At 49.1% G+C, this 12139-nt stretch overlaps 1 protein-coding gene across 1 annotated transcript; it reads right to left on the bottom strand.

Annotated features, from left to right (window-relative positions):
* Window positions 1-18: 18 nt before the first annotated feature.
* Window positions 19-10912, bottom strand: UBE2Z (ubiquitin conjugating enzyme E2 Z). Its single transcript, XM_082779132.1, has 7 exons — window positions 10468-10912; window positions 8862-8934; window positions 6881-7068; window positions 4885-4996; window positions 4166-4278; window positions 3547-3637; window positions 19-511 (listed from the first exon to the last, which is right to left on the bottom strand). Exons 1-7 carry the CDS (start codon window positions 10794-10796, stop codon window positions 341-343), a joined length of 1077 nt encoding a protein of 358 aa, XP_082635258.1. The 5' UTR covers window positions 10797-10912; the 3' UTR covers window positions 19-340.
* Window positions 10913-12139: the final 1227 nt, after the last annotated feature.

Here is a 12139-nt window from a genome sequence, read left to right as displayed (position 1 = left end):
AAAAGCTGTAAAGAGGAGTCGCAGTCTAGATCTCATTCTTTAATCAAATGGAGACAAAAAAATAACCAGTGTAGATATTTTCAAAAAATAACCTGATGCCACATGCTCTGGCTTTCTATCAGAGTAAGTACCTTTTAAGAGTAGCCTGTCACAAGCTTGGCTTTGTCTAGCATGAAGTCTTCTCATTCAGCGTTATCCACCAGAGCAGTAAAAGGAGACAGAAGAAGACATCCTGTAGTTCTCTCCACTCTGGCATTGGTTTGGTTGTTGAGTCTGTCAGGGGTACTCTAGCATGAAGACAACATTCCCACAGCTTGGCCTCTCCACTGGTAACGCAGCTCTAGGCTTTGGAGCAACTTTGAGCGTCTGTCTCTGTCTCAGAGGAGCTGCTCTCAGAGTCTATTTCTGTATTTGCCTGCTGATGTTTCTCTTGCACCTTCTGCCGAATTCCTTGCAAACGGACTAATAGGGATTGATAGTCAAAGTGGCCTCGTTTTTCACCAAAAGGATCCTGGAAGGAAGCCATAGATAAATATATTAATATAGACCTTTATCATTCTGGCAAGAAGTAAAAATAAGAAAGCTGTACAGTAACTGGGCAACAAACAAATAGTTAAAGGTTAAATCCTGTCATGTGACCAAGAGGCCTCTAAACAGTGTCATGGTAGAGGTCGAGGACTGCAGGTATTTTCTGTTTGGAGTCTTTTGGGAAACCTTACACACCCAAGCAAACTTCAAAGGCAGCTAAAAGGCCAAGCAGATATGAAGTGGATTTCTCCTAGCAGGCTTGAAGAAGCAAACTATTTAATAGAATCATAAAATGGTTTGTATGGGAAGTAACTTTTAAAGATCACCTAGTTCCAACCCCCCTGCCATGGGCAGCAACATCTTTCATTAGACCATCCAACCTGGCCTTGAACACTTCCAAGGATGGAGCACCCACAATTGCTCCGGACAATGCGTTCCAGTGCCTCACCACCCTCATCGCAAAGAATTTCTTCCTTATGCCTGATTTAAATCTACCCTCTTTTATTTTAAAACCATTACCCCTTGTCCTACCACTACAAGCCCTGGTAAAAAGTCTCTCTACATCTTTCTTATAACCCCTCAAGTATTAAAAGGTCACAATGTGGTCTCCCCCCTGAGACTTTTCAAGGCTAAACAACCCCAACTCAGCCTTTCTTCATGGGAGAAGTGTTCCAGCCCTCTGATCATTTTTGTGGCTCTCCTCTGGATCTGCTCTAACAAGTCTACATTTTTCTTCTGCTGGGGGCCCCAGAGCTGAATGTAGTACTCCAGGTGGGGTCTCATGGGAGCAGAGTAGAGGACAAGAATCACTTCCCTTAACTTGTTGGCCACACTTCTTTTTATGTAGCTCAGGATACAATTGGCATTCTGGCCTGCAAGCACACATTGCCAGCTCACGTACAATTTTTCATCCACCAATATCCCCAAGTCCTTCTCCACTGGGCTGCTCAACCCATTTATCATCACCCAGTCTGTACTGATACTAGTGATTGCCTCAACCCTTGCACATGGCCTTGAACTTATGAGATTCACATGGGTCCACCTCTCAAGCCTGTCAAAGTCCCTCTAGATGGTATCCCTCTCCTCTAGCATATGAACCGCACCACTCAGCCTCCCTTATGTTACCTGCAAACTCGCTGAGGGTGCACTCAGTCACATTGCCATTGATAAAGATATTTAACAGTACCAGTACCAATATGGAGCCCTGAGAGCCACCACGTACCACTGGTCTCCATCCGGACATTGAGCCGCTGACTGTAACTCTTTGTATGCAGCCATCCAGCCAACTCCTTATCCAGTGAATAGACCATCCACCAAATCCATCTCTCCAACTGAGAGACAAGGATGTGTGGGACCATGTCAAAGGCCTTACAGAAGTCACAGTACATTACCTCATTAACTCTTCCTTACCCACCAATGCAGTGATTTCACTGTAGGACATCAGATCAGTCAGGCAAAATTCACCCTTTCTGAAACCATACCTACTTCAAAGATCGGGTCTCATGCTCACTTCCAAGAGACAGGAAAATATTACAAATGAAAGCCTCTAAAATCCAGAGGCCAAAGACTTGACCACACTTTATATTAGTGCTACAGACCCTTTCCAAATTAAAGCCTTGCTATTGTCATTTCATCAAGGCACCCAGCTGCTTTAATACTTTTTGCTTTTAACCCTACTCCTGGTTAAAGACACGTTGCCAGAGCTATACAAGGTGGTGGTGGAATTTACCCTGTCCCATCAGATGCAGTTCTTTGGTGCAAGCCAACACGCAGCCCCAGAGTTAACCAGGCAGCACATTTGGCAAGCACTAAACTGATACTGAACATGGAGTGACTTCATTTTAAATATTGGGTAACAAAGACAACAATGGCATCTCTCCAGCATGTTGTGTTCATACTTCCTGTACTACTATTTACAAGCAAGCAGAAAACAGACCGAGGCAGTCACTATCTCTGGGAACTGAGCACAACACAGTACCAGGTCAGTGTTCTTCATAAACCCATGGAGAAAGCAACTGAGCCCTGTATCCTTGAAGAATAAAGAAGAGTTGGCCACACCTTACAATCCTCTACCCTCAACAAACTGCAGCCTCTCTGTTCAGCACTCTGTAGGTATGTCTGTCGCAGATCATGATTATGCGAATTTCTCACTTCAAACATGAACTCTCCTGTTTTAGGAGTGCTTTCATTTTATGAATTAAACAGTCAATGATGGTACACAGGAAAGAAGGATCTTTAGAGACACTAGATCGTTAAACCAATCGCCTCCATCTTTTCTTAACAGTGTAATTTCTCAATGAGTCAAACAAGAGGTGCCTGATGAGGGAGGAAGACATGTGCATATGCAAATGGCTTGGCAACCTATTCTTTAAACTGTACTTCCCTGCAGAAATAAGCTCCTTTGTTCAATCTGTCTATATGTGTCTGCCATATTGTCACTGTTCCCCCCACTCCTTCCTCCTCCAGGAACTTTTAGTCTCAGCCAGCCCGCCACTTTCAACCTCATCTGAGAGAACAAGGAGTTCCAGAGAAAAGTTCCTCTCTACTGTATGAGCAATGACACCTCAGAAAAAGAAATCCCACTGGTGTCTCAACAGGAAAACGCTGCAATAGAGTTCAGTTGTCACCGGGACTGGATAACCTACATGTGCCTCCCCTGCTTAACCCCAAATCCACATGAAAACAAACTGTACTGATTCCACTGCCCAAAGCACCACCTGCTTGCCTTGAGAGTGACCCAGGTTCAGCACTGAAAGAACTCTAACAGCCTTGAAAACACCATGTGCCTATGCTGGACTTGGGAGAGGTAGCTTTTTATTCACAGGAATGTCTCAGGTCTCAAGTTCCATAGTTAATCCAAAGTTGAAACGTACAGTTGATAGAAAAAGGTCCAAATCCACCCCACATACATTTAGTTGTTGCACATCACCCATTGCAATTGTCTATCACTAACTACAAGTGACTTCAGGTATTTTGAATCAAAATTCTGAATCAACAAGAAAGTTGTCTGCCACCCACCTGCATTGTCTGACCTTGGAGATAAAGTCTCTCTTTGCACACCCCTTCATAGAAGTCGTAGTATTCCATGAAGGATTTCTCCATTACACCCCTGAACACAATCAGAGCAAACAGTCAGAGAATGACAGTGTTACAATGGTCACATCATTCAGGGCTGCACCACCCCACTGAGCAGCAGTCCATGTAATCAGCACAGCTCAACCCACACAGGGCATCCCAGACAACTGGCTGGATACAGCGAGGCAAGACACAGATCAAAACAAAATACAGCACTGCTACTGTAGCCGAACAGATTCTGCATGTGGTTTCACAACAGCTTTGCTTTTCTCTCCCTCAGATTTTTATTTTTTTTCTCTAAGAGAAGGCACATTTATCCTCAAAAAAGTCAGAGGATGCAGCCAGTGTGCACAGTATCACAGCCTTTGTCAATGTACAGCTCCTGGGCACCGCACAGATGCAGCCACCCATTTCAAAAGAAACAAAACCACTCTTCACTGCACCAGGATGAGTTAAAGACTTGCTCTTTCCTGTAGCAGTTCTCAGGAAGGGCAACCAGAGAACTTTAACCTGCTTCCCCACACCCACTTTCTTATGTTCCCTCCCTGCCTCCTTTCCATACCGTAGTGGCTCAGGACAGGGACACTTTCCTTCCAGCATGTCACACACTGCTACTCGGATGGTCTCATGCCGAATACACTCATTATAGTTCTTGCTGTCCCCGGGGTGCCTCTCCTGGAAACAGAATTTGGGCCAGTAAGTCCATGTGACTGGAATCATTCTTTGTCTCTCTCTCATGGGCCCGATGAATTTCACTAACGCAAGAACTCACTATAGCATTGTCTGTTTTGTGTACACTGAACTAACTTACACTGCAAATGAAAAGCTGGCAAGATTTCCCAAGTCTAAAGAGCCTTGGATTCACACAGCTGTGGAGACAGACAGCTGATAAAGTCAGCACAGCAACCTGCCTCTCGTGGATGCTGGAGACACAAAAACCTGAGCAGTTTGTTTCCCGCATGATGTTATATCTCAAGAAAGCCATATTAGGAGCCACATAGCAGAGAAATGAAAAGCCATCCCATCTCCTCAGCAACTTCATGAATGCCTCTTGTTCTTCTGTTACTTAACACATACAAGAGCTAAGCAGCCTCCAGTACAGAGCTGGGTTGCAACTCCTCCTCAAGATCTGACTAGAGGCAAAGCAAGCTGTAAAGGAGCCACGTGACATAGCCCGGTTTTCTCCCCCATTTCCAGAGCAGAATTTGCCATTAGGAGCAAGGTTTAGAGTGAACACACGAATAGCTGCAGAACCAGAGATGATCCACCTTCAGGTCTCACCTGCTCAAAGCCGGGTTCATTGTGATAGGGGTTCTCAGTCATCAGAGATTGGATGGAGATGAGGACCGAAGAGATACTCTGTGCTGGGCTCCATGCGGGCCCGGTCCAAGTGCTGAGGCATCAAAACAGAAGAGCATCAATTAACAACACAGGACCAGCCAAGTGACCACCATCCCTCCAACTACCAAAGATCAAAAAGCTTGTGAAACTACCTCTATAGCTTACAGAAATATGACAGAAAAAGCAACAGCTGCTACAGATATACAAAGCACTGGACACTAAGAAAGTTTTCAGGTTGAAGGCAGTTTATTCTCTCAGCCAGATGAGTATGCTAGCTTCAGCCATGCAGCAGGCTGGTGAACTTTGCTGCCAACATACACAGGGCACCACACATGAGCTGAGCAAAAGTAACATTTCCAAACACTTTACAGGGCACCTTAAAACTATGGTTATCATCTCACACAGCACCCTGAAGCAACACATCCTACAAGCACTACAATAAATCAAAGCCTGCAACTCTTAAAAACTGAAATCTAACTCTGAAGACTTGAACAAGACCATCACTGTTGCAGTTTGTAATGCAGACATTCAGCACAAAGTCTGCCACCAAAAACACTAATTGATGCTCTGCTGTAAGAACGAGGTATCCGTTTAATACATACAAGGTAGCAAAAAACTCTGAATAGACAAACGTGATCAGGAAAAGCCATTCTGCTGCTTGCCCTTAACATCCTAGTTCCAGATACAGACTTGTCTCCCAGTGAGCTGAACAAGGATGTACTGACCCATATATCCTCTTCCTAAATCCCTTCACTCACAGCTTCCCATTTCTGCCAAGGCTGAGACTCTTTATTCACTCTTCAAGACAGGGCTACACTGCATGAGCAACAATGCAGCTTGCATGGAAGTTGCTGGGCCTTCAGACCCCCAAGGTATGGATGTGCCCAACACACCTTAGTGCTTCACAGGCATTGGCATCCAGCTTACTGGATCACAAACCTCACAGAGCGAGATGTTTCCCAGCACACTGTCTCTCTCACCCAGCCATGGACCATTAACTATCAGCTGACAAGTAGCAACTACTTGGACCAGCTGTCGTTTAAGGGGCTCATGCAGAGAACTCCAGAAATGATCCCAGCAAAGACAACGTTATAAACTGCATCAACGCTCAGATTTTGTTTGATAAAATTCCTACAGCAATTCAAGCTACCTTCGCCACCTGGCTGCCTGTATCTGCCTGCAGCCAAGGGAAAGTGACACTGACACCCCAGCTGCACCAGTCTAGAGTCTCAGCAAAAATCTTTCTTTATTGGCAGATTAAACTGTCACAGCTGGCATTAGGAATATCACACTATGGCCACAGTTCCTCTGGTGGAACCCCAAGAGCCACTGGATCAAACAGAACTTTCACGTGTTTAAAAATCAAGTACGTGAGTAACAAGCATCTGCAGCAGTGGAGCCTGCTTGAACAGGCAGCATGGGAGCAGTGCTTGCAAGTCATTACACCCACCGCTCAGCCCCACGTACATGTAGGTGGAAGCCCAGAGCAGTCAAATGGCTCTCAAGGAAGTTCTTAGTGGCTTTTAATCTTATTTATTTATTTTTACAGCCACATGGAGAAAGGAAATTAAAACCGCAAAAACCTACATACAGACAGCATTAAGGATCGGGTTGCAAAGTGCAAGAGCAGAAGAAACACAGTGCTCAGGCCAAGACTTTGCAAGGGGAAGAAGAAAAATAGCAGTGTCCACTGAGCTCCGTGCTTCCCTTGCTCCATTCTCAGGCTCTTTTAAAGACAAATTAGATTCTTATTTCAAAGGAACTTGTGCTGCTTTATGACTCTGATCTAGCACATGATTTTACAGAAGCATAAATGTGCATCGAACATGTCTGGGGCAAGATCAGGGCACTGTGCATTGAGAAAGATGCATGAGGCAGAACACTACCTGCAGCTACCTCCTGGTTTCCCACCAAAATAGCCAAAGTCTCTTCTTACCCTAGAATACTCAGGCAGACTTTCCCATTGCGGTAGAAGTTGGGGTTAAACCTCACTGTGTTATTTCCTGTTGTCATCAGTTTGACCCTTGGTGGGTGGATAGGATAATCTGGAGGACAGCGAAACAGGAACAAGAAGAAACCCCCTTCATAAGGCGTGTCAAATGGGCCTGTGATCAATGCATGAATCTGGAAAACAAAAGCCCATCTTGCGCACCACTTCAAAACTGTGCAGCACCCTCAAATCCTCAACAAAGCCCACGGAAGGCAAGAAACCTCCACCCAGGCAGCAGTATGGATGCAGCATCTTTCACAAGCACACACCATACACGGGCCATACTTAACCCTCCCTCCTTCCCTCATCAGAGGGAGCCACTGCTGTGCACTTCTCTCCCCTCTGCCGCACTCAATGTGCTTCCAACGTGAAGTTTGGCCAGAGTCCACAACAGCTGCCTCCCCTCCCATATATCTCTATACAGCCCAAATGGAGCAGATCACAGTTCAGCTGGTAAGCTCTGCTTTAAAAAAAAAAAAGATTTCACATATGAAAAAAAATATATAGCTAGTTTTAGAAAGAAGATGTCAGAATTTCTGCCAATACTGGAACAATCCTCAATTTCTCAATTTTACGGTCTTGTGCTGATTTGGTCGTATTGTAACCAGTCAAATTCTTTGCCAGGATCTGAAGTTAAGACCCTATCCTCCCCATGCTAATTACCCTCAAAAATCTCAATAGTATACCAGGAAATCTTCTCCCACTGGGCTCTTACGGAAACTTTCTCCTTTTCCATCCTCCCAAAGTGATCCAAGCAATCTTCCTTAAATGATCCTCTTACTTAGCCTAGGATTTTAGTTAAAAGCCCCAAGGCTGGTGTTCTACAAACCTGCATTTCAATTGATGGGCATTTTGGCACCTGCGGCTTCCAAGCCAAGGGAAGCCAGAACTGAGCCAAACGCCCCAGGCAGCAGTTGTCTGTGCAAAGCCCCTTCCTCTGTGCTAGCTCCAACAGGCCAAGAGCCCTGAGCCTGGAGGTGCTTCTACTGGGCGTGCCAAGTTTGTCAGGGGGGTGGGAGAAGTGCACAACAGAGAAACCAAAAGCAACCCCACACACACGCACACACAACTTTCTCAGAAACCAGCACAGCCAGATGAGGTGACACTGGCTGGAAAAAGGGCAGCACCAGACAAGGAATGCACTGGATCACAAACACTGAGCATCCTCACCCTCCCAGATCACTGCACTCCCTCAGACGTAATTGGAAATTCCCAGTTTTGGAAACTCCCTACAGCCAGGAAGCCAGGAGGGTAAGAACTGGGGCAGGAGAGGCCATAGACATGCCGGCCCCTAGGGACAGGTGCACTAGAGACACCGTGGTGGAAGTGGCTGTGCAGGTCGGACTTGCACGAGATCCTGGTACCGGTGAGAACCAGGCAGGCAGCTCCACAGCAGGACGGGATCTGGGCCCAGAGACAAATCCCACTACCAGTTCACAACAGTTAAACACCTCCACCTTGCACAGGTGGGTTACAGATACTCCAGCACTGTCTGCAACTGGTAGGTGCTTCTCATTTCCAACTCCTCGAGAAATTCCCCATGGCTGACAGCTTTCCACAGAGCAAGTCTCTTCTTTGAGCTGCTCTATTGACTGTTTTCAAACATCAGTAGAATAAAACAGTCTGGGACAGCACTCCACTAGAGTTCATACGGCCACAAAACAGTGCTGGCTTTATCTGTGGAAACTCCTCAGATTGCTGTGATGTTCTCTCTCCACAAAGCTAGTTTCCTTGACAGCATCCTCCCATTTAAAATGCAGCCCATCTCAGTATCACCAAGAAAACCAGAGGTGCATTGTGCTCTTACAAGATTCCCCCTGACTTCTCTCAAAATGTTACGGAAATACTCAGGAGAATCTTCAGAGCAGCTGTCAACAGCAACACGCAGAAGAGCATGAAGCTGAAGCAGTTCCCAATCTTCTCTTACCTTGGTCATGTCATGGGGATCAGGCACAACAAACATTCCTGGGGGTGGTTCCTTGTAAATGGACATGATATCCCTGAACAAAGGAAACAGAAATTAGTCAGGATCTCCCTTGACGTTCATCAGCCCTTGATGCATGGAATGTTCTAGATGACAAATCTGTGTACAGATGCAAAGGCACAGATTTTAAAGATGGAAACCTGTAACTCAGAGTAAAAGATGTTCTTTTTCTTTAGTCTGACTGTTTTCTGGCTGAGCTCTCTTAACTTGTCCTAAACAATAGTTGAGGCTGTTCAAGAGTACACGGAGCATTCACTTGGTCGATAAGCAAGACATCAGCCCGAGCGCACCCTGACTACCTGCTGCCTCGTGTTTTACCACAGATCAACTCCAGCATATAAAACTCCAACCATAAACTTCTCCTAAGGTAAGCACGTAAAACTTCTCTCAGGTGAATTTTGTTGCTTAACAGTAAACTTTCCCCCCCCATGTTTTCTCTCTCCCCACTCAGACTATCTACAGGATCCCTTTTGTATACCCAGTCACTTGTTTTCCCCAAACATACAGTGACTCAACTGTCTTTGAGAATATAACTGCTCTGTCAGATTTGGTTTTAATCGAACAGTAGGTTCAAGCATTATGAGGATGTATATACATGCAACTTCATCACAATGCCCTTGTTTCCTGGACTAACTAAACTGAAAAATAACAAATCCCATACAGGTCTGTGTAGTTCACAGATAGACTGATTGATACCCACCACCTTTTACTGCCAAAAGGTTCCCCCCATAATCAGGGCTGCACCGAGCTCCAGGACAAGCTATCACTAGACCTTCCCATTCAGGAAGCAACCACAGCTCAGCATTTGGATCGGAAACTGACAAAACACCTGGTGCCATCTTTGGAAAACATTATACAAGCTCTAGAACAGGCAACAGGACAAGGATGGGCAAGAGCCCAGCAGGCAGCAATACTTGCTCTGAAGGAAGAGGAAGAGCTTGTCGAAACGTTGCCAGTATTTCTAACAATAAAAGACCACGTTGCTCATAACATCAAAGGCTATCAACACACCAGATTTAACTAGATGGTTATTTACAGAGTGGGAGCAGACAACTAGGTGGGCACCACCAGGAAAGAGGCTCACTACTGGAAGTTTAGGATAAACGCCTTGCAAACCTCCACCAGGCTGTTGGTGGGGGCCGGGCGAGAAGCCCGTTCCCCTCCCCGTTTAACAGCGTCTGGAAGCAGCAGGCGGCGAGCCCGGGGGCAGGATCTGGGCAGCGCTCAGCGGCCACGGGCACCGGCAAGAGCAGCCCAAGGAAGCTGCCCGGGGTGGCGGCGCGCAGCTCTGCGGCTCCGGGGCGGCTGCGGTACGGGAGCCGCCCTCGCCCGAGCGCCTGGGCGAGACCAGGCCCGGGGCCCGCGCTCAGGAAAGCCCCGGGGCGCGGCGGTGCCCAGGGGCCGCCCCGGGCTTCGTCCCCAGGCCCAGCGGGGAGGGGGCGGCGAGGCCCGGGGCACGGTGACCGGCGCCCCGGGAGCAGCGGCCGCGAGCCCGACGGTTCCGCCGCGTTCCGGGGCTCGGCCCCCGGGCGGCGGGGGCGGCTCTCACCGTTTGATCCGCAGGAGGCAGGCCGGGCTGGGCCGCTCGCTGTCCCAGTCGCCGCTGACCGTGGGGTCCCAGAAGGCGGAGTGCGTGAGGAGCGCGGCGCCCGCGGCTGCGGCCGCGGCGGCGATGGGGGCTCCGCCGCTCCCCGGGGCGACGCCGGCGCTGGCCGGAGCGGCGCCGAAGCCCGCGGCCGCCCACAGCTCGGCGGGGATGAAGACACCGGGGCTCCCCGCGCCGCCACCGGGGCCGGCCGAGGCGCCGCCGCCGCCGCCCGCCGCCAGCACCGCGGCCGGGGCCGGGGCCGCCTCCTCGGCGGCCGGACTCTCCGCCATTCCGCGCCCGGCCTCGGGGAACGCCGCTTCCGGGCCTCGGCACCACCGAGTCGTCCGGCCAGAGGGGCCGCCCCCTCGCGCCTCCGCCGCTCGCCGGCCAGAGCGCCGCCTCCCCCGGGCCCCCTCCCGCTACCGGCGCGAGCTCCCCCGAGCGACCGCGGAGCCTCCCCCCGGCGCCAGAGCCGCCCTTCCGCGGAGACGCCTCCTCCCCCCCTCCCCCTCGCAGGGCACAGCGCCCCCTAGCGGGCGGCGGCGGCGGCCTCCCCGCACCGCCCCCGGAGGCCGCGAGCTCCCAACCGCGGCGGCGCGGGAGGGGCCGCAGAGAAGCGGCTCCCGCGGCGGCCTCGCGTCCCCCCCGCCTCGGCCCGCGGGGCCAGGCCGAGCCCCCGGCAGGGCGGACGCCCGGCACGGCCCCGGGCCGCTCCCGCACCCCCCCGGGACGGGGCCGCCCTGCTCGTGGATCACCCCCTGTGCCAGGAGGGGTTTCTGCTGCTGCAGCCCGGGATGCTGCTTGGCAGCGTTAAGACAAAAGCTGAGCCTCAGAGTAGACAAAAGGGCAGAGAGGACAGACTGCTCCTCTGCACAATTACGCGTTTGTCCCTAGCAGCCAGACCATCTGACTGCAAAGAATCTTTCCCCTTCTTCAGCCAGTGAGTCTCCTCTGGGCTCTTTTTGGTTTCAGAGCCACTCTTCTCCAAATAGTCTCAAGGACGGTTTTTGTCTGTTTGTTCTTAAGCACAAGTCAAAATCCTTGTCTCACCCCCTTACCCTCACAGGGCACAAGCAGCTCTTGCAAAGGAGGACAGTTACTGTACCCCGCTCCCATCCCCAAGGAGGTCACAACCATGCTTCAGAGGCTTTAGTATACACGGCAGCTGCATTAATTCAATTACCTAAAGCAGATAACCAGACAAGCTTCTCAAATGGTCACCTTCCTACCTTCCTTAAAGGCAGAGCTGACTTACCGCAAGGTCCAAGATTCAGGTTAGATTTTAAAACTTCTCTTGCCTAGTGTACTCCAATCTCAACAACAACTGAGGCATAAAACTGTTGGGGAAGACCACAGCTGTGGTCCTTTGCTTAAACCGATGCTTTGAAGAAGCCTATGAATAGTGTGACCTTGAAACCAGCTCTTCTTTGTGAAAGAAAATTCAGATGATATGGTAAATCCTTGTGTATTTACTGTTTATTTAATTTTCCAAATGCCCTTAATACACTACAATTCTAAGTACACTCATCTGTACCCATCACCTTTTCAATATTTCCTTCGCAAAATAAAGTGGATATAGCATTTTCATTAATAGTGTGTGGAGAAAACAATGCTTTATCAGTTCATATAAGTA

This window comes from Aythya marila (assembly GCF_965140915.1).
Source record: "Aythya marila genome assembly, chromosome: 25".
Lineage (NCBI taxonomy): Eukaryota > Metazoa > Chordata > Aves > Anseriformes > Anatidae > Aythya > Aythya marila.
Note: the sequence above shows the minus strand (reverse complement) of the source record. Positions and strands in the feature narration are given on the sequence as shown.

What these genes read in the sequence shown, in the direction of transcription:
- UBE2Z (XM_082779132.1), bottom strand. Translation starts at nt 10,796, where the DNA reads ATGGCGGAGAGTCCGGCCGCCGAGGAGGCGGCCCCGGCCCCGGCCGCG. An exon ending in TGCCTCCTGCGGATCAAACG is followed by an intron (nt 8,935 to 10,467) that starts GTGAGAGCCGCC and finishes TCCTTTGTTCAG; the next exon opens with GGATATCATGTCCATTTACA. An exon ending in ATGAACCCGGCTTTGAGCAG is followed by an intron (nt 4,279 to 4,884) that starts GTGAGACCTGAA and finishes TTCTGTTTCCAG; the next exon opens with GAGAGGCACCCCGGGGACAG.